This window comes from Eubalaena glacialis, chromosome 3 (assembly GCF_028564815.1).
Source record: "Eubalaena glacialis isolate mEubGla1 chromosome 3, mEubGla1.1.hap2.+ XY, whole genome shotgun sequence".
Taxonomy (NCBI): Eukaryota; Metazoa; Chordata; class Mammalia; order Artiodactyla; family Balaenidae; genus Eubalaena; species Eubalaena glacialis.
In genome coordinates, this window is record NC_083718.1 from 159097598 (window position 1) to 159118244 (window position 20647).

Genomic DNA, 20647 nt, shown 5'->3' on the forward strand with positions numbered 1-20647 from the left:
AGCCGCCGATCTCTGGCGCTGTCTCTTCTACCCAGCTACTGGCCGACTCTCCGGGGCCGGGGACCAGGAGCCAGGCCGCGGGACTGGGGCCCTAGCCCCACCTCTTCCGCGCGACCGTCACCCGGGAAACGGGGCCCGCTACCCCAAGCCCCGCCACCAGAAGGCCCCGCCCCCGCCCATTTCAGGGCGGTGCCAGCTCGTGAAGCCCAACCCACAGCCCTGGTAGGTTTTGGAGTGCGAACCATCCACACCGCCCTGACTCCAAGCACCTTTCGGCTTCAGGGCAGGTGAAAGAACCGAGAAATCTGAGCCCAATGGGTTTATTACTCCTTTGTCTCTTCTGGCCGGGAGGCAGCGGCAGGGTAAACATTTCTCCTTCCAGCCGGCGGAAGTCTAGCGAACCACTGCATTTCGAGGGGCCTGGGGAACCAGGACAGCCTGGGCCAGACCGATAGGCTGTCCTGGTTCCCCCTGGCCCTCCCGTAACACACTCCAGGTCTGGGTTTAGGGATCCAGATCCCCATCCCCAAACAGACAAAGGGGCTGCTCCATTCACGTTTTTTACTAAAGCACCCACACAAGTTTCTGTGCAATGTACAAACACGAGCCGGCCCTGGGGCTACTGCCTTCTCTCTGAGGGGGGGCGGGGCAGAAACCCAACGGATCCGAGCCCCATCCGCCCCATGCAAAGCCCAACCCCAAGATCCCAGACAGCGACACAGCACGCCCTCTGGTCCCCTCCTGGCGCTGCTCCTCAGCAGGGGGTGCACCAGAGTTTGCCCCCTACAATGTTGAGTGAAAAAGGTTTCCCCTCCCCTGGGAGCATGGGGGATCCCCAGGTCTGAGAATTCCCCCTGGAAGCGACATTGCCCCCTAGTCATACCTCCCACTCTTCCAGGCCCTAGGGGACTCAAGGGGGGGAAACTGAGGCACAGAGAGGTGGAGTGACCTGGCCCAGGCCACTCGGCGAGGCAGTGCAGGGGCTGGCCCAACCCTGACAGTGAGGGGGGCTGAACTGGGGAGGGAGGAGCAGGAAGAAGGGTTGACCCCAGAGAGGGCTACACTTGAGGGGCCTGCCCAGGACAGAAGCTCCCCGAAGTAGGTTCTGAAACTTCCAGGTGCAGCTGGGGGGCCTACTGAAGACCCTCAGAAAACAGAGCCCACAGTCTCTGTCCTGGGGGATCTATCACAGAGCAGCCACCAGCCAGGCTGTAGGTCAGTCCTCTGGCAGGCAATCCTTGGCACTGGTAGCCTTTGTCCATTGGTGTCAGCCCCGAGGAGGCCATGATGGGGGCCGCCCAATGTCCACTGTGATATTAGTGAAGAGCGGTTGCCGAGACACCTCCAAGACCTGGTACCGCACTGACCCAATGCCATCCCGCTTCATGGTCAGCTTCGTGTTTTGAATCTTGGTAAACCTAGATAGGATGGAAGTGGGTCCAGATCAGGGCTCACCACCAAACCCAACAGAGATCACTGGGGCCAAGGGTCACGCCATCCTGGCTTCTTCCTGGGGTGACTCGGTTCTCTTCGTCGCCCCCTCCACCTGCCTGGAGCCCTTTGACTCTTGCAACTACCCTCAAAAAAGAGATCTCACCCCCTTGAGTCCAGAATCACAACACCCTCACAAATCTTTCTCTCATCTCAGACCTAGACACAGGGCACCCCACAGGTACCTCAAATGCAACGTGTCCTGTATTGTATGCATCATCTTTACTCCTCACACCCATCATCTCTGTGCCATCTTCTCTGTTCCTCATCCTTTAGTCACTCCTTCACCATCTATTTATTGAGCAGTCCCCGTGTGCCAGGCGTGCTCTAAGCACCAGGGTCACAGCCATGAACAGGACAGCAAGGTCCTTCCTCTCGTGGCAAGTCTATTCCACTAAGGGAGACAAGTAACAGACAAGGAAGACATCAGCACGCTAAGGGAGACAGGAGAGGGAGACCAGGATGACTGCCATGGAAGGGGTGCGTGCGGGCCATCAAGCTGACAGCAGAGGAAGAGCATTCCAGGCAGAGGTAACAGCACATGCTGACCCTACACTGGAAATGTGAATTTGCACAGCTGAGTGGCTAGAGCTTAATGGGCCAAGGGGAAAAACCAGAGTAAGATTAGCTGGGAGGTTAGAGCATGTACGGGCAGGCCTCTGTAAGTCAGAGGAAGCAGTTTTTTATTCTGTGGGTGAGAAGACACTGAGGGATTTTTCGCCCAGTTTGGGGGAGGGAGGGCCAGGGAACATGAACTATAGAAGAGGGAAGACAGAAAACCAGCCGGGCAAGAGGACGGAGGCCACACCAGGGCAGAGGTAAAGGGAAAAGTGGACCAGCTCAGATATGTTTGGGGGGGTGGCACTGATGTGACCAGCTGATGGTCCAGACATGTAGGGTGAGGGAAAGAAGAATCCAGAACTCCTAGGGCTTCCCTGGTGGCACAGTGGTTGAGAATCTGCCTACCAATGCAGGGGACATGGGTTCGAGCCCTGTTCTGGGAAGATCCCACATGCCGCGGAGCAGCTGGGCCCATGAGCCACAATTACTGAGCCTGCGCGTCTGGAGCCTGTGCTCCGCAACAAGAGAGGCCACGATAGTGAGAGGCCCGCGCACCGCGATGAAGAGTGGCCCCCGCTTGCCACAACTAGAGAAAGCCCTCGCACAGAAACGAAGACCCAACACAGCCATAAATTTAAAAAATAAATAAATAAATGAAACTTAAAAATAAAAGAAGAGTCAATTTGGTTATAAAAAAATTAAAAAAATAAATAAAAGAATCCAGAACTCCTAGATTTGAGGCAAAAGCAACTAGGTAGATGAAACCAGCATCCACAGAGTTCCTTAAGCCAGAAACATCTTGGTATCATGCCACTCCCCCACCTAAGGCAGACATCACAACTGAGGATGGAACCTAGACACGCTATTGCTGCAACAGGACCATGGCCCCTGGCAGGTGCTTCCAGAGCTCCACTCCCACCCTCATCCCAACTGTTTTGATCCTCCCAGTCGTTCTGACCTCAGTTCAGATCGCTCTCCAGAGCCATCCCAACACTGAGCGCTCTCCCTCAGATGCCCTGAAGCCCCTCTTCTCCCAGCCTGTCGTCCTTGCCCTGCTCACCATGGTTTTTATCTGAACTGCTTTTTCATCAGCTCCCTGGACGCCTGGTGCGTCATGCTTCTGCCAAAGATCAACCCTACATCAGTGCTGCCGCCTCCCTCCCCACTCTGACACACTGGCTTCAGAGCAGAACATCCCTACTGGTCCCGTGGGGCCATAGCGGCGTCACACCCACATGCCCCCTGGGCTCCGTCAGTTCCTTTGGGCCTAGTCTGCTTCCTCCTGCTCTACCCAGCAGCTCTGCCAGCCCTTCACCTTCTTCAAACTCAAAGGGTGGTCCTTCCAAACCCAAATCTGGTCCTGCCCCTTCCCCGCTGAAAACCCTTCCATGACTCCCCAGCGCCTCTGGGACAAAAGTGAAACTCCCAACCTGGGATCAGCAGAGACCCCCTCTCCTGTCACTCCCAGCCTTCAGACTGAAGAGTTTCAGACTCTCAGCGTATACAATGGACGTTCACATTCCAGACTCCTACACATACTATTCCTTTTATCCGGACTGGCCTCCTCCATCAGCCTGGTGAATATAGCACTGTGCCTAGGGTAGGTGTGTGACAAATATTTGTAGAATGAATAACTCTTTTCAAACTCCAGTTTACCATCACCTCCTCCAGGAAGCCTCCCACCATCACTCCCTCTTCTGCCAGGACAGCACCTTGCCCTGATCACCTTGTGCTCCCTCTGCCGGCCTCCCTGCCTAGAATGAACTTCACACGGGCTATCCAGCTGGGACTGGGTCTGACTGCTCTGCACCCTCTCGCCCCCTGCCCCTACATTTCACATGCCCTCAGGCACTTCTCCCACCCAGCATCAGACACCAATGTTGCTTCCTCCTCGGAGACCAGCCACCTACTCCAATCTCAGAGGGCTCAGCAACGACTTCCACTACCACCCCACATTGCTCGGGCCACCTCTGTTGGGTCCGCAGGCCCTGGAGCTGTGCCCTGGGCCTGCTATCTCTCGTCCTATCTGTTCTGGCACAAGTGAGGTCTGTGAGGGCACCGAGAGGAATGCAAGCTACTCAGTGACGATCTAAGCCCTGCCTTTAAACTTCAGTCACTTCTAGGAATCAGGCCAGGGGTGAGAGCCGGACGGGGTGAGGCTGAGCTGGGGACTGGGGAACAGGGATCGGGGTGGTGGGAGTCATCTCTAGAAGTCAAGGGTTGGGGACCTTGGGATCACCTCTGGGTGTCAGTGGCACTGGGACATCACCGCTACCGAGTAAGGGGCCGGGGCGGTTGGGGTCGAGGGCGCTGGGGGTCACCTTTGAGGGTTGGGCTCATTATGCTTGTCCCGGTCGTGCTTGATCATGCGGTAGCGGCCTATGCGGACGTCTGGGCGCGAGATCTTCATCCCAGCCAGGGAGATCCTGGGGACGGGGACAGCCGGGCTGGAGCAGGCACCAGGAAGGGCGAAGAGCCCCGCCCGGTCTGCGCCACCCCCGCCTCAAGCACCCAGTCTACTCCCCACCCTGTCCCCACTCACCGGTTGAAGATGTCGTCATCCTCACCACCCCAACCCCAGTACTCGTTGGGGAAGCCATTGATTCTCAGGAACTGGGATTTATTCAGGCCCGACACACCTCCAAAGTAGCCAGCATAGGGCAGCCTAGGGCACGGAAGGCAGGCATCAGTGAGGGGCCTCAGGGGATTCCAGATGGAGGCCCGGCAGCAAGGGGGCCACTGGGGCTGGGAGCGATGGCCTGGGTGGGGTGGGGAGGCCTGGGTCCACCTGAGAAGGGAGCCCTCACCGAAAGCCGAACTTGTCCATGGCAATGGCGAAGTGGCGAGGCTGGTCGCCACAGCGGTACAGGTTGCGGTCATCCATGGGCACCAGGTCCACGTCACTGAAGATGAAGCAGTTGTAGGTGGCGTCCTCCTTCAGTGCCTCTAGGAAACCCACGTTGAGCAGCTTGGCCCGGTTGAAGGTGTCCTCACCGTGCTGGGGTTGGTGGAGGGGACAGGTCAGCTCTGGGCCTGAGACTTGGAGGCACCTGCCACTTTACCACCATCCAGCGCGGTCCCTGTGGGCCCAGTACTACCCCCACCTGCCCCCATCGGGGCCCCCAGACTCTAGGAATCAAGGCCAGCTCTTTACCCTGGACCTGGCCTTGCAAGGCCTTTCAGGAATTGACTCCATCTTCTCTCTGGCCACTGCCCTCAGATGCTGAGGCCCAGCTGTACTACATTCCTCCATGACCCCAGAACATGCCAGACTCTTTCTTGCCTCCAGGCCTCGGTGTTAGCAGTTCCCTCTGCCTGGAATGCTCTCCTTCTCTGCTTATCAAACTCATGCCTGGAAAGGCCTCCGTCACCAAACCTCCCCGCCCCAGTATAATTACTCATTTCCTCCTGTGCGCTTCCCTTATGCCAGGGTCCATTCCAACTGTTACAATTTAGAGCTCTCTTTTCATTCATTCCTTCAAACATGCCAGGTGGCCCTGTCCTTGGTGCCAGGCGTCTTCTCTGTGCTGGTGCGGATCCTAGAGATGACCGGCCCTGAATACACAGTTTCCCTACTGAGCACGTCACAGAGTGAGATGAACAATAAATGCCCCCAAATGACCAGCATCTAAGATGCAGAGACCACAAGGACTGAGCCACTGAGCCTCAGCCACCTGTCCCCTCTGGCTCATGTAGATCCACATCCAACTCCCTGGGCAGCCTCTGGGACCAGGACGGGACCAGGCTCAATTCACTTGTCTCCCCAACAAAATGCCAAGCACAGTGAGCCTGGGATCCCCCGAGACATGGGCTGCGGGACGAGGTCTCCTTGAGGCCGGCCTCCTGGCCATGTAGCCCCAAGCTCCAAATTCTGGCCAGAGCAAGGAGGGTTCCATGGAAGGAGCTGGCTGGCCCCTGAGCCCCCTGCTCCAACCCATGATCTCCAGGCTGGAGCCAGAGAGGCTCCTGGTCTTCAAGTGGGCCCTTCTGGAAGGAGAGGAGGAGTAGCCCCTCCTCTTCACCAGCCAGCCTGGGCCCGAGGGGGTGGGAGCTGCTCCTCTGGACCCTGAACGGCCCAGCCCCACCTGCTCTCTTTCCTCCTTGCCCTGAACCTTCCCACCAGCCCTTGGAGCAACTGTGCATTTTCTCCTGGCTCATTGGCACTCCTTCCTAACCTCTCTCACCACCCCAGGGCCCTAGGTTTCTCCCACAGGGCTCATAAACATGCTCATTTCTCTCCCATCCAAAGAAAGCCCTCCCTCTAGCCACCGCCCTACCTTTTGCCTTCCCTTCTCAGCAGAGGGGGTTTTTTTTGATCGAGAGTTGTCTCCAATTGGCTACTTGCATTTTGTCAAATCTGATTCCTTCTGCAACCCACTGCAATCTGCTTCCGCCCCCACCAGGCCCCTGAAATGGCTCTCGCTGGGCCCACCTTGTTGCTAAATCCACTGGACGCTTCTTGGTCTACATCCTTCCTTACTCCCCCAGCAGCGCTCATGCAGCTGCCACGCTCCCTTCTTGACGCTTATTCCTAGGCTCCTGGGACACCAAGCTCTCCTGGGTCTCCTCAAACCTTTCTGGTCAACCCACGTGGCCTCTGTGTTCTCTCTTTCTCCACCCATTCCCTTATGTTCTGGCTTTCTCCTCTCAGCTCCCAGGCCCCCCTGGGCAGGCTGACATTGCTGGTTTTAGGGACCATCATCTGTGTACTGGTGGCTCCCAGATCCCTCTCCACCTCAGACCTCATTCCTAGGTCGATTCATTTGTCCAACTGCCTGCTGAACATTCCTCTTATACTTCCCCCAGGCACTTAAATTCATCACATGCAAAAAAGAATTCAGAGTCGCACTCACCCCCAGACCTGGCCCAGATCCTATGTTCCCATCTCATTCAGAGGCGCAGGCATCCACACTGCCAACAGTCAAGACAGAAACCCTCGAGATGTCCCGGCATCTCTCTTTCCTTACTCTCTGCTATAGTGTCACATCTCTCCCCTCACCCACACGACTCCTGCCCGACTCGTATGCACATTCACCACCTCCTTCCTGAACATCGTAGCCTCTTCCCAACCAGGCCCCCTGCCTCCAGGCTCCCCTTGCATCCCACTGTCCACAACCAATCAGAGCAATCTTTTTAATAAGCACACATACACATTACTCCCTCATTAAAACCTCACAACGGTGCCCCATCACTTTCAGGCTAGAATCCAACTCTTTAAGATGCCTCCTAAGACCCTTCTGGATTTGGCCTCCACTAGCTCTTCCAACCTCATCTCTGTTACCCACCCTACACGTTGGACCCCACCCCTCAGCGGACAGTTCCCAAACACAGGAGACCAGTTCTCTCGTTGGGGCCTGGGGCCTCCAGGTCCCTCTACATAAAATGCTTGCCTCGTCCAGTCCCTCCGCCAGCTGATGCCTGTTCATCCCTCAAGACCCATCTCAATCGTCGCTTTCCCACCCCAGGGCTGGACCAGGCCCTTTGGTGGTCCCATTGCCCCCTGCTCCAACTCCAGTCACACAACATTGTCCTGGAGTCTAAAGGGATCCAAGTTCAAGTCTGGGAATTCTCTGTGGGGAGGAGGGCCTGTATCAGATCCTCTCCACGTTCCAGCAGCCAGCCCCAGCCAGGCCCATGGCAGGGCTCAGAGCCTGAGCTGAATTCCTGGATCTCAGCTGTGCTCAGCACTTGGCCCTAAGGCAGACTTGATCCCTCTTTCAGGTCTAACTCTCCCTCTGCTTGGGGCCCTCCATATCAGAGCCAGCATATCCTAAGCCGCCACTCCCGTGGGTGGGGCCTACCACGGGTAGACAATGGCGCTCACCCCCTATCGAGGCCATGCACACACCTGGCAGTGTGCACACCACCATTAACACACATGCACGCCCCTGAATGCACATACAAACCTGCCTACACACGCAATGCCATACACGTGCCCCCACACATACGTACACGTGTCCGCACAACCACTGGCAGACGAGCAGCCACGAATGCCCCCAACCCCGTGGCTGCACCAGCAGGTATGTGGGCCCCTCACCCACGGGTGCTCGTGGGTTCCCTGGTGGCTGGTGGCCAGCCTGGGGGCCGCAGGCAGCACACCTGGTTGATGACATAGATGCCATAGCGCAGCCGCTGTCGCCTGAGGATGGGGTGCAGATAGTGGAGCCAGTAGCGTAGGTGGTGCTCCCGGTGTCGGAAGGGGATGATGACCGCCACCGTCTGGGCTGGCGTGCAGTCGGGCGGTGTATAGCGGCCGCCCAGGAGCACGCCTGGGTTTTCCCTCTGCACCCGCTCCAGGGGCATGGGTGAGGTGAACTCAATCAGCAGTCGGCCCACTGCAGGCAGGACGGTGGCAGGAATCAGGCCTTCATCAGAACCCAGGGACACCAGCCCTCTCCCTCCGCCTGGGGTGGGCAAGGGAACCCCAGGAACAGCCCTCTGACAACACACCCAGACCCTTGGCACCCCCGTGGGTCAAGACTCCACTCCCCCAGTCCCCTGCCCACCCCTAGAGGCAAGCCCCACCCTGCAGTCTCACCAAGACCAGGCGGCGAGTCAGGACAGGGTGGCAGGACAGGAGCCGTGGGGCCCGGCCGGGCGCTGGGAGCCTCGGGGAGCCCGGAGCTGGGGGCGGTGGCGTTGGGCCGAGAGCAGTTGGTACTGCTGCTGGCGGCTGGGTGGAGGGCACGGGCGGGGCCTCGCGCACTGAAGCGGCTGAAGAAGGCCAAGTGCTGGGCGTAGACGTCAAAGTAGAGGATGACGGCCACGAGAAAGTGCAGCAGGCAGAGTAGGAGCACGGCCTTGCAGACGCGCTCCAGCGTCCCCCCGAGGAGTCTGCTCATCCCGCAGGCGGCCACTGGCCCGCCCAATGGGCCCGGGCATCCGGCTGCTGGCCTGAGCAGGGGTAGGAGAGAAACAGACCCAGGAGGTCAGGGCCGGAGAGGCTAGGCCACCCACCCACCTCCTGCGCACCGCTCACAGTCTTAGACCCGCATCCTCACACTTACCTGCTCACACCCTTCGACTTACATTCTACCTGCAAATACACACAAACAGTCCCTGGCAACTCACTACTCCCGCATCTTCACACAATGTCTTCCTTCCTCATCCTCACTGACACTCACAAGCACAGCTTCATCCACCCTCACACTCAGGTACATGCCCTTATTGCCCGACTTCACACACACCCCATGGATTCCCAAGAACATGGACATGTGACCTCTAGTTCACGCTGGCTCATACCTGAACAAGGAAACACGTTTACGTATAGACCCACATGTGTTCTCTGTGCCCCAGAGAACAAACGCCCCACAGGCCAGCATCCTCAACCCAGGACTCCTGGTCTGGGGGAGGGAGACCAATTACTGAGTACTTACCATGCAAGAGCGCTTTGTACTCAAGACTTCATTTAGTCCTCTGGGGAACATGGTGGGCAGTGGTTTGGTTGGACAGGTTCCAGTGGCAAGCAAGCCAGGCCATCTGGGACCAGGCTGGGAAGTGGCCCTCAGCATCCAGGTGGCCCAAATTAGAACAAGATGTTTATGGGATCCCTTCCCTCTGGAGCAAGAGGTCAAAATACAGGGTGGGGCATCAGACACCCCTCCCATAAGACCTCAAGGATTGGGATGAACTCTCTGGGGCCTGCCCAGCACTGCTGGTTCTGATTCCCAGAAAGGGGAACGCTTGGGCCCTGGAGACAGCATGTTAGGAGAGGGTCTTGCGTGGGCCATGGCTCTAACTGTGGGTCCAACACAGCAGCAACACTTCTGGGGGGGCACTTCTGGCAGTGCTTCAGAGAGCAGGGTGAGTCTCACTCAGATACATAGCATCACACAACCACACAGACACCCGCAGTCCCAGCTACAGTCACCTGCACTCAGATACACACAGAACTACATATAGAGTCACAGACACGCCTGGGTGACAGTAACAGCAACACAACGAGTCACGCACTCACAAACAAAGCCGCCGCTCCTGGACTTACAGAGTCACACAGACGGGCTCCCGGGCAGCTCACAACACCCGGACCCATGTGCAAATACTCCCACCCCTCCCTCCGGGGCAGGGGTTCTGGGTCAGGCTGCCAGGCTGCGAGGTGCGTTTGGGCGGGGCTGTAAGGCTGAGTGGCCTGAACACGTGGCATCCCGAGACCTGGAGGCAGCGAAAACAGGGTGGGTGTGGAGCCTGGCGGGGAGGGGGCTTGGAGGAGAGGATGTGGGGTAGGGGCCGAGGAAAGGGGAGCGAGGAGCGCCTCCCCACGCCACGAGGCCAGGGTGAGCGAGGACAATAAGGGAGGCTGGCTGGGAGCGGGCAGAGGAGCCCGAGGGGCGCGAGGAGACTCGAGGGATGGGGGTAGGGTGGGGTGACGCCAGGCCGGGGTCCGGCCGCTAGCGACTCTCACCGGGTCCTGGCGGGGATCTCGGGGCCGCGCTCGGGACACCCCTCGCGGGGCCGGGTCTAGAATCTCGGGGCCCCGGGCTGGGGGCCGCGCGCACCCCCCTCTCACCCGGCGCTCGGGGCTCAGCAGGGGGCGCCGCTCCGGCTCCGGCTGGATTCCGGGCTCCGGCGGCTGCGAACGGCTCCGTCCCCCATGGCCCGGCCCCGCCGCCTTCCGCCTCCCGGTCAGCGGCCCCCGCGGCCCCCGGGCCGCCTCCCGCCGCCGCCGCGGGCCATGGAGCCGAGCCGCCCCGGGGGGCAGGGCGGGGCCGGGCGGCCGGGCAGACCCACGGACCCGCCGACCGATAGACCACAGCGCCGCCACCTCCCTCCCGCGCTACGGCGCCTCGGAGGGGCAGGCCCGGCCCGCGCGCCCGCGCGCGCGCCCCCGCAGCCCCCCGCCTCCAGCGCGCCCGTACCCGCCGCGCGCCTCCGACGCCCGCCCCTGCCGGCGGCCAAGCGCGACGGAGCGAGGGGACGGAGGACCAGGGAGAGGCGGGAGAAATTAATCAGACTCATCCAAGGGGTTGGATTCGAGGTCCGAACCGGAGAGGGTGTGGATGGGTAAAACCCATTACGGAGGAATGGGGTCTGGTCTGGGTTGGAGCGCGAACTCAGCCAAAGAAGGGCACCTGGAAGTTAGGCCAACTCGTGCAGGGAGGTCAGGGATTTGTCAGCTCATCGATGGGAGCATGACTAAGGGTCCGCCAGAGGGGGCTGCTAGTTAAAACTGGGCAGGACACTGAAAGGCGTAGACAGAAGTGTGTGGCAGGGTCTTCTAGGGAACAGGAGGTTGGACAGGAGTGGGAGGAGCTCTGGACATGGCCCCAAGGGATCAAACTAGTTACTGGCAGGGTATGGTGCGGGGACAGAGGCAGAGGCAAATGAATGGGTTCCAAGGCCCAGGGGTAGAGATGATGGATGCCTGAGGGTAGAGCCAGGTAAGCAGATGTGGCTAACTAGGGCTGGGCTGACCAGAGCCCTGAGGGCATGGGACTAGGATACCTCCCTTCCCCACACAAACACATGGGCCCACATACCTAGACTCCCCCCTTCCCTTCAATAAAGATGTTCAGAACTACAGAGTCCTCAGCCCAGCACACTTTCCTTCCAACCCAGCAGCCAGCGTTGTCCACAGCAGAGACAGTGTATATGAGTCGGAAAGTTGGCAAGAAGCTGGCATGAAGTTGAGACCTACAGGCCTGTTTACCCTTCCTCTGTGAAAGGAGGTGGCGAAGAAAAGCAAGAGAAGCAGCACTGACCCAGACAAATACCATGTTTATTTCACAAACACTGGGAAGATGGGTTGGAGGTGGAGGTGGGACACGGGTGCGAAGCTGCACACCGTCAACAGCAGCCCACTCCCCACACTGCGGATCCAGCCAGGCAGTGCCTCCAAGTCGACAGGCAGCAGAAGTGAGTGCAGGGAGGGCCCTGAACACCAAGCCCCCTGAAAGCCTAAGGGGCACAGCTCCAGCTGTCCCGGGAAAACCACAAATAAATAAGAGTGGGGCACGGCCCCGCCCACACACATCATCTAATCACCCATCTTCACTCTGGAGGTCTGCAAAAGAAGAACAGGAGAAATCAGTCAGGGACAGAGAAATAGATTAGACAATGACAAATGACAGATGATCAGACCCATGGCAGGAAGGACAGACCACAACAGATGGATGACTGGACCAGGATGGACATGCTGTGACAAACACAGCGAACAGGGACACAGAGACAACTACAGAGTTCAACTGTGGGACAGACAAGACAGAGAGAAGTGGCATATGGACAGTGCCAGTCACCAAGAGTCAACCCAGTCAGGCGCCCACAGTCACATTCAGACACTCAGGCTGATCCTTAATCACACACACCTCAGATGTGCTGTCCTACTGACAGCACAGTCAAACACACCAAGACGGACTGAGACAGACGCATCCCAACCTGGTCTAGACTATAAAGACACAGAGGAACAGACAAAATAACAGAACAGGAAAGAGAAGCTAAACCTTTTGTATATAGACACAACAGACAAAAAAAGACAGTTGTCAGTGATACCACATTGAAGACAGAAATAAATGGAAAACTTCAAAAGGGGAAAACCAAAAGATGGGAACTAGGTGGTGGAAACTGTTTAAGAGGTTCTTATGGTTACAGGTGTAGACGGGAGCACTGTGGCTCCTCCAGAAGAAGGGTGAGGCTGGGGTGGGGACAAGGAGAGAGGCTCCCCAGGAGGATTCAGCACCTGAAGGATCGCAACGATGACCCCAAAGAGGCCGATGGCGCTGCCGAAGATCTCCACAATGAGAATCTTTACAAAGAGACTGGGGTTCTGTGCATCAGCCAAGGCGGCACCACTGCCCACGATGCCCACGCACACTCCACAGAAGAGGTTAGACAGGCCCACTGTGAGGCCAGCCCCAAACATGGAGTAACCTGGAGGGATGGAAGGGGAGCACCGAGGCTAAGCCAGACACAAGGAGAGATGAGGGCAAGGGATTCAACATGGACTAGTGGGGCCAGCCACCACCCCAACTCTACAAAGCAGGCCAAAGTAGGTGAGAGAATATCAAAATGAAGAATCTAAGCTGGGGCGCGCACTGGAGGGGGAAGCAGCTGTGAAGCCCCAACTTTTTGCCTTCACACACCCACCTACCTGCATGGTAGTTTCGATGGCCAATGGCCTTAGGGTCAGTAGCACTGAAAGGCTGAGGGAAGCAGAGAAATAATCAGAAGTCACCCCCTACTCCACTCCCCCTCCTCCACCATCGCTAAGCAATATATAGAACACACTGAAATAGATGCCCACCCCACCTAATCCTCCATACCTCAGCCATGTTGCTAATGACAATCGCCATGATGATGCCATAGATGGCCACAGCCTCACAGAAGATGATGCTGGTAGTGGTAGCGGGGGATTAGGGGGTGGAGAGGAGAAAGAGTTGAGAAAGAAACCAACCTTCCTCCCTGAAGAGTCTCCAGCCACCTCTCCCCCACTGACATTGACCCCAACAGGAGGCTGGTCAGGAGCAGCACGTCAGGCAGGTCAAACGCTCAGGCAGCTACCAATGCAGCTGGTTCTGACAACCTTACAAGGGTCCTACACTTACCTGACCAGGTTCTTCGTCTTAATCCTGGGGGCCTTCACCCCTCCCCCAATGATAGAAGAGCCAGTGATATAGATGCCCCTGGTGGACGGACAAGAAACCAATGAGCAAAGCCCAATCCTGTCATTGCCCCCAAGATGACTAAGAACCCAGTGACACCACTTGCTATGATTCAGCCCCTCCCCTGACCCATGACCCCAACACTTACCATGCTGCCCCAACCACAGACAGAGAGATAGCTAGGCCAATGCCCAGGTTTGACCACATGAAGGGGGAAGTCTCCGTCAGGAACCTGGTGTGCAGACAGGGGAAGACAATTCAGCCCTGGTGGAGAAGTGGGCACAAAATCCACCCCCACCCCCCCTCCAACACCCCAGTCCTCGATGCTGAGACAAAACACTTCATGTTTCCCAAAGGTCCCCATCCCAGACAGCTGGGGGGTGGGGTGGGGTAGGGATCAGATCAGAGAGGGCAGGCTGCAAAGAAGCTCCTAGGGGAAACCTCTCCCTTACCATGCCACATCAAAGCGGAAGCCCAAGTCAAAAATGGTGTAGCAGATTCCTGCAGCAGTGAGAAAAACGGGGGTTAGGGACTGCTCTCTAGAGAGAAGCGCCACAACTTAGGCAAGAAGTTACTGCCCAGCTGATGGGCCACCTTCCCAAAAGGTCTGCCTACACCTAAGTCAAGGGAGAGTCCTCTGGCTGGCCCCACATAAAAGCACAGCTGCCTATACAAATTCCTCTACTCAGACCTCCATTTTCTGCCACTCCCTCAGGAACATATCTCCTCTGTGACACCACCTCCCAGACCCAGACCCGTCAAGGGGAGCCACCGGCAGGCCTGAATACCCTGGAGAAGGGGAGGGAGCAAGAGCTCTGGCCAGGCCCCACCAGATGCAGCCAGCCCAGTCCGAGCCGCTGTTTACCCAACACGCTGTGGGTGTGGGGGGAGAGCAAGACTACCGGGAAAAGAGGAACTGGAGCAGCCGGCTCGTGACCCAAGCAGGCCGGTCAAGAGCAAGAGAGGGACGAAAGCAGGGAGCCGGGGAAGGGGGCGGCAGTGTCAGAAACGGACAAGGCCTGCGCTCGCGGTCCCCACCGAGCCCCGCCCGCGCCCCTCCCCAAGCAGCTGGAGATACGGGTCTCCGCTGTCGAGGTCAGAGGCCCGGACAGACGCGAGGCAAGTCCAGGAGCCCGGGGTGCAAAGCCCGCGCCGGGGCCCAGTATTCCCAAGACTCCGCTTCCCCGCTGGGCTCCAGCCGGGCTAGCTCGGCCCGATACCGGCCCCGCCCGCCAGGGCCCGGCCTCACCCACGACGAGCATGCAGGCCCAGAAGGCCACGAAGACCCCGGAGTAGAGCAGCACTAGCCCAGTCATGGCGGCAACGACGGCGGGGCTCGGGTCGGGGGCGGCGCGGGGGGCCGGAGCTCAAACCTAGTCCCTGCGTCCGCCGTCCGCCCCGCAGTGTCACCTGACTCGCCCACGTGACGCGCCGGCGCCACGTGACCACACGCCGGGCCTGGCGCCTCGGCGCCGCCGGTCTAGAACTTGGTGATGCCGGAAGTGTGGACGCAGAGGATTGTGGTGGTTGTAGTCTCGCGCCCCTAAGGGCCTCGGATGCCCTTCTTACTGAGTACTTCGACCCCTTGCCTGGCCGGTCTCGCGTCCGTCCAAGCTCGCTCCTTCTGCGCCCCGACACTCCGCCCTGCTGCGGCCCACCAGCCCTGCTTTCCTGCTCGCCGCCGCCCTAGCTTAGTCTCCAAGCCAGTGCTGATCTCGCAGGCCTCCCCACGACCGTCCCACACAGTTCCGCGAGGGTATCCGCTCCGTCCCTAACTGAGCTCATCCTGTTTCCTCTGCCTGAAGCACGCTTCTTCGTGCTCACCCCATGGCCCAGCCAACACCTACTGGTCTTGGGATACCATTCCCCCAGGAAGGCTTCCCTAACCAGAGGCAGGGGAGTGTGCCCGCTCTGGGCTCCCCCGCCGCCCTGGCGATCCTTATGAAACTTCAGCAAGATCATGTCACTCTCTTTGAAATACCTCGGAAGCCCCCATTTCCCTCGGAATAAAAGCCATAGTCCTTAAAATGGCCTACTAGGCCTCTACTGTTGCGGCTCCCCATGCCTCTTACCCGACTTCATCTCCTAATACTTCCCCACTAACTCCCTCCTCTGACTGCACTGGCCTCCTGGCTGTTCCTTGAACACACCAGTCACACCCTCAACACGTTGCACTTGCACTTGTTCCCTCTGCTTCTCCAAATTATCCACATGGTTCATTCCTAACTTCTTTCAGTCTTTGCTCACCTTCAAAAGGCCTTCTCTGACCATCCTGTTTAATATTGCAGCCCCTTCTCTTGCACTCCTTCCCAGCTTTACCATAGGCCTTATCACCATTCTGCATACTAAGTGTTCTGTGTCTATCTCCCCCACCACGAGAATGTAAGCACCATGAAAGAAGTCCTGAGCTCACTGCTGGATTTCCAGTGCCTGGCACACAGTGGGTGCTCAATACATATCTGTAGAATACATGATTGGTGCCCACCTTGTCCCAGTTACCACAGTCGGTTTACAGAACTGCCTCTACTAGCAGACTGGGCAATCCCTGAAGGCAGAAATCACATCTCCCTGTTCACCTGCTTCTTCAACACGCTGGACAATGCCAATACGCCGAGATTCTCAGCAAATGTGGGGAATTAAGAGGTGAGTCATTTCATTTCACCCCTCTGAACCTTTAAGGTCCAGCAACTCCACTTTGCTTGAAGCACCCACAATGCTGGTTTATGCCTGTTTTAGCATGGTGTACCCTTTGCCCAAATGTCTTTTTCACCTCACTTCTGATTATTTTTTTTTTCCCCTCCAAGCGATCCAGCTTAGGTAACACCCCCGCTGAGAAGCCTCTTTTGGGCTCCAGCTGCCCCTGGGGGCTTCCCTACTCATAAAGAATATTGCTTCACCATGTGGCAATTGCCTGTTTAACTGCCTCTCTTCCCACCCACACTGTGAGGACAGGAATCCAGTCAAATACAATTCAGATCTCAACCCACAGGACCTGTGCAGGACCTGCGGTATTTGATGAATAAAAAGAAACAAGGAGAAAAATTATCTGGTTTATTCACATTTCTGTGATCTCCCTGAGAAACAAATTGGAGTCAGTGTAGACCAGCACTGCCCGACAGAACTTTTTGCAATGATGGAAATGTCTCACAGCTGCACTGTCCTCTCATGTGGCTATCTGAGCACTGAAATGTGATTAGTGTGATTGAGAAACTGAATTTTTAATCTTAATTCAAATTTATGTTTGAACAGCCACATGTGGCTACTGTATTGGACAGCATAGGTGCAGACCAGTGGTTCTCAACTGGGGACGCTTTTGCCCCCATAGGGGACATTTGCCAACATCTGGAGACATTTCTGGTCATCACAGTTGGGGAGGGGCATGCTACCGGAACCTACTGGGCAGAAACCAGAGATGATGCTAAACATCCTACAATGCCCAGGACAGCCCCTCACAACAAATAATTATCTGGCCCAAAGTGTCAATAGTGCCAAGATTGAGAAACCGTGGTCTAAACCATTTAGCACCTGCCTTTGACAAAGGCAGACCCTCAACTGTCTTGTGCTATTCCCAGGAGAACAGATGGCCCAGAAGGCTTCGGGGAAGACCCAAAGCTGTTTCCCCATCAGTCAAACAACAGATATTTACTAAGCCAATACGTGCTAAGCCTTCTGCCAGCGCCAGGACAGGACAGGAAGAGCTGAATCCTATCCCCAGTGAGGGGCTGCCTCAGTGAGAGGCTCCTTCAAGGATCCTGGCAGAAGAGTGGGATTGGTGCAGGGAGCACTAAAGGTCTTAAGTCCACCTGTGGCTCTGGCCCCACATGGTATCAGCTGCTTCCCTCATCCTCGTAGGCGATGGCAATCCCTCGTCTTCCACTCACAGCTGCCGTCACCGGCGTCTGACCCAGGCAGGGTTGCAGTCCCTGCCAGCTCCGGGAACTAAGGAATGAGGCTGCAGAGGGAGGGGGTTGAGGCTGAGTGGCCTGAACATGGGGGAAGAATTCAGATGGGAGTGGAGATTTGCCACACTCACCTGCAGGGCTGCTTTCAGCCAGCTCCAGCTGGGGCCTCGGGGTTAGGGCTGAGCATCCAGGATCAGTTGATTGCTTCCAGGCAGGTGGGGGTCGGAGGTCCCCAGTAATAAGTGACACATCTGGGGTGTCCCACAGCTCCGAGTCAGGTGGAGGGAGGGGCACGTGGAAGGGAGAGCCTGGAAGGGAGGGAGGGAGAAAGCGGATCCATACTGGCCCCCAACTCCATGCCCCAAGCATTTTTAGCCTAGGCAGTGCCCCCACCACTCACCAGGCAGTAAGTCCGCGTAATGTGTGAGGTGGGGAGCCAGGCCTGGAGGTGGCCATGCAGGGTTGCAGGCAGCCTCCAGCTCACACGGTGCCAAAACAGGCCGGAAGAAGCTGCCAGAAGGCTGGGTGGCTAGGGCACCCAGAGGACAGGCCAACAGCACAAAGACATCCACCTCAGGGAAGTTGGCAAGCTTGGCAGGTGTGGGTCGCCCCAGGGCCAACACATAGCTACGCTTGCCAGCAGCCTGTGTTAGGTTCCGCAAGTGTGCCAGTGCCTCACGGTGTCGGGCCACACCCAACGTGCCCGCCAGCAGCCCCACCACACGGGCATCTCTGGCCCTCTCTACCAGATAATGTCTACGTGCTCTTAGCCGCCAAGCCCGGGCACCTTCATCCCGAGTCCGCCCTGTGTCTGGGCAGCAGGAGGAGAAGGGCCGCCCTGGTGCCCAGCCCAAGAGCAGCCGGCTCAGGTCTGGGTCAAGGTCAGGGTCAGAGATGGCCTCAGAGCCCCCCACATAGAAGGCACCATACTCTTCCAAACACCTCCCTGGAGCCAGGGGGAAGCAGCGCCCAAAACGCTCCAGGGGCTCAGGATCTGGATTGAGGGAGCCCACTGGCAGGGGAAGAGCTGGGCTGGAGACAAGCAGGTCCAGGTACCGTGGGCGCAGAAGGGTGGCCAAGGCCTCTGGAAGAAGGAGGTGGTGTCGGGGTTGGGGTCTGGTAAAGCAGGATCCCCCTCATCCCCAGGAGACTGAATGGGACCCAAAAGCAGAGGCTGGGGTCAAGCCCACATTGAGAACTCCATGGGAGTGTACTGACATGGGGAAATTAAGGCACAAACTGGTCAGCCCACCCTTCCTGCATGCACAGGCAAAACCCTCACCCAGGGCGTGGGCACAGGCTGGCTCACTCAGCAGCACCACAGGCGCTGTGGGGTCTGGGTTCTGGGCCTCGAAGGCCTTAGCGCAGAGCTCCAAGGCCACAGATCGCTGACCAAGGACGAAGGCAATGGGCAGTGGGCGGGCAGGAGGGCTTAAGCAGGCAGGGCCAAAATGTACAAGGGCCTGAGCTCCAGCTTGCTCAGCACCCAGTACATCCACACAGCAGCTGCAGAGGAGATACCATTAGTGAGAGGGGTTCTCATCGACAAAAGCGTTGCCGTCATCAATGGAAAATGTGGTCAATGAAGAATATGACGTTATGAAAAGAAGACACCGTCACTGAGAAGAGCTAGTATCAGGAGAGGAATCGTCACCATCAGGGAGAAACACAACCATCGGGGTCAGACATTGTCATAGAAGGGAAATGCCATGAGCCCTGGATCCCTAGACCTACCCCACCCTCTATCGTCAAGCTCCAGTTCAGACCTGCCATAGGCTGTGTCTCCCAGAATGAACACCTTCGACCCTGTGGCCTCCTCCAGTCGTGCAGCCACGGCCCCAGCATCTCCCAATAGCTGATCAGGGAACTGCAAGGCCACCTGTAAGCATAAACCATGGAGTCAGGAACAGCCTCTCCTCTTCAAGGGAAACCTTCCCGGGAGTCCCTACCTAACCTTCAAAGCCCCTCCTCCCAGAGAAGCATCTCCCCTCATTCCCATCCTCACAAAATCACCCAAGATCCCGATCCTCAGGGCGACCCATCCGCTCCTCACCCGTTGACACCCCAGGTCGCGGACAAATCCAACGACTCGCTCCAGCTCATACACTCGGTCCAGGTCCCCAAGAGGAGTGCGCAGCCCGCCAGCGCCCGCCTCTCGCTGCAGCGCCGCCTCCGCGGGGCTGCTGAATGTAGACTCCATGAGGCACAGTTTGGGTAGCGGGAGGCAGCGGGGACCTCCCTCAATCAGCTTCAGGCCCCGCGTTCTCAAAAACGGCCCTCAAAGTGTCGGAGTCGCTTGGTGGGGGGGGGGGGTGAGGGGGGGAGTCAGTCAGCCCGCAGCCGTTGGGCCAGGCCCCGACCCATCCAAACCCCCGTTTCTCCGCTACACGTGGGCCGCCCAGGGAGATTACTTCCGGGTGTTTGAGGCGGGGCTGATGGCAACTTTACCCATCTAAAAATCAGCACGGCTCTCGCCCTCCAGTCCTCGCCAAGCCGCCCACAGAGAACCAATAGTCGGCCTCCCAGCCCGAAGCCAATCGGAAGTGCCTCAGAGGAAGGCGCGAAGCCTTGTGGGTGTTGTAGTTCTCCTGGCCTGCCTCTCCGGGCGCTGGTCTTCCGGTTCACCCGCCAAGCGCCGTCAGAGACACCGACTCCCTGAAAATAACTACTCCAGTTTGAGCAGTTCCTATCCGCCTACACTGTTAAGCACTTCCCCTGCACTCTGTCAGCTGGGAGGTGATAGAGAATTAGGCATTGCATAATTTTTAAATTAGGTACCAAACTGCCTGGGTTTCAATATTGCGCTCTGCCCCTTACTAATTACTGAGGCTCTTAGTTACTCAACGTCTTTATGGCTGTTTCCTCATCTGCAGAATGGGGCTTGTAACAATAGTACTTCTAATAGGATTGCTCGGGCAAATTAATTTAGATATAAAACTTCATAAAGTAGTCCTTTGCATAGCACATGTACTGGAAGAATCCACTACTATCCTCACAGCAGTCTCAATCAAGCAAACACTGAGCACTTATTGTTCACCAGGTACTACAGAGTTTAGTCTTTGGAGTAATAGCTGTCGCATTTTGCAGATGAGGAAACGG

At 57.5% G+C, this 20647-nt stretch overlaps 3 protein-coding genes across 6 annotated transcripts; all 3 read right to left on the bottom strand.

The window, feature by feature from the left end:
- Nucleotides 1–361: 361 nt before the first annotated feature.
- Nucleotides 362–10821, bottom strand: B4GALT2 (beta-1,4-galactosyltransferase 2). Of its 4 annotated transcripts, XM_061186675.1 has the most exons (8): nucleotides 10559–10588; nucleotides 10037–10203; nucleotides 8591–8946; nucleotides 8152–8387; nucleotides 4860–5050; nucleotides 4595–4717; nucleotides 4374–4478; nucleotides 362–1418 (listed from the first exon to the last, which is right to left on the bottom strand). In XM_061186675.1, exons 3-8 carry the CDS (start codon nucleotides 8892–8894, stop codon nucleotides 1268–1270), a joined length of 1110 nt encoding a protein of 369 aa, XP_061042658.1. In that variant the 5' UTR covers nucleotides 8895–8946; nucleotides 10037–10203; nucleotides 10559–10588; the 3' UTR covers nucleotides 362–1267. The 4 variants fall into 4 exon arrangements, with proteins under 4 accessions (XP_061042658.1, XP_061042659.1, XP_061042657.1 ...); XM_061186676.1 differs by lacking the exon at nucleotides 10037–10203 and having other exon boundaries at nucleotides 8591–8941; nucleotides 10559–10821; XM_061186674.1 differs by lacking the exon at nucleotides 10037–10203 and having other exon boundaries at nucleotides 10559–10645.
- Nucleotides 10822–11746: 925 nt separating this feature from the next.
- ATP6V0B (ATPase H+ transporting V0 subunit b) lies at nucleotides 11747–15082 on the bottom strand. The gene is made up of 8 exons (XM_061186678.1): nucleotides 14896–15082; nucleotides 14099–14147; nucleotides 13795–13878; nucleotides 13590–13667; nucleotides 13308–13377; nucleotides 13136–13187; nucleotides 12725–12915; nucleotides 11747–12052 (listed from the first exon to the last, which is right to left on the bottom strand). Exons 1-8 carry the CDS (start codon nucleotides 14960–14962, stop codon nucleotides 12026–12028), a joined length of 618 nt encoding a protein of 205 aa, XP_061042661.1. The 5' UTR covers nucleotides 14963–15082; the 3' UTR covers nucleotides 11747–12025.
- Nucleotides 15083–16696: 1614 nt separating this feature from the next.
- DPH2 (diphthamide biosynthesis 2) lies at nucleotides 16697–19951 on the bottom strand. The gene is made up of 6 exons (XM_061186679.1): nucleotides 19602–19951; nucleotides 19315–19427; nucleotides 18831–19054; nucleotides 17949–18632; nucleotides 17680–17856; nucleotides 16697–17598 (listed from the first exon to the last, which is right to left on the bottom strand). The coding sequence occupies exons 1-6, from the start codon at nucleotides 19746–19748 to the stop codon at nucleotides 17474–17476; spliced, it is 1470 nt and encodes a 489-aa protein (XP_061042662.1). The 5' UTR covers nucleotides 19749–19951; the 3' UTR covers nucleotides 16697–17473.
- Between the last annotated feature and the right edge of the window lie 696 nt (nucleotides 19952–20647).

Bases quoted from the DNA above. Each gene is read 5' to 3' on its own strand.
- B4GALT2 (XM_061186676.1), bottom strand. From the start codon at position 8,894: ATGAGCAGACTCCTCGGGGGGACGCTGGAGCGCGTCTGCAAGGCCGTG. The intron at 8,388-8,590 runs GTGAGACTGCAG...TCCTGCCTGCAG, and splicing joins TGACTCGCCGCCTGGTCTTG to TGGGCCGACTGCTGATTGAG. The intron at 4,479-4,594 runs GTGAGTGGGGAC...CCCCGTCCCCAG, and splicing joins GATGACGACATCTTCAACCG to GATCTCCCTGGCTGGGATGA.
- ATP6V0B (XM_061186678.1), bottom strand. From the start codon at position 14,962: ATGACTGGGCTAGTGCTGCTCTACTCCGGGGTCTTCGTGGCCTTCTGG. The intron at 14,148-14,895 runs GTGAGGCCGGGC...TCACTGCTGCAG, and splicing joins GGCCTGCATGCTCGTCGTGG to GAATCTGCTACACCATTTTT. The intron at 13,668-13,794 runs GTAAGTGTTGGG...TCCGTCCACCAG, and splicing joins TCTGTGGTTGGGGCAGCATG to GGGCATCTATATCACTGGCT.
- DPH2 (XM_061186679.1), bottom strand. From the start codon at position 19,748: ATGGAGTCTACATTCAGCAGCCCCGCGGAGGCGGCGCTGCAGCGAGAG. The intron at 19,428-19,601 runs GTGAGGAGCGGA...TTATGCTTACAG, and splicing joins GCGACCTGGGGTGTCAACGG to GTGGCCTTGCAGTTCCCTGA. The intron at 18,633-18,830 runs GTGAGGGTTTTG...TCCTTCTTCCAG, and splicing joins AGCCTGTGCCCACGCCCTGG to AGGCCTTGGCCACCCTTCTG.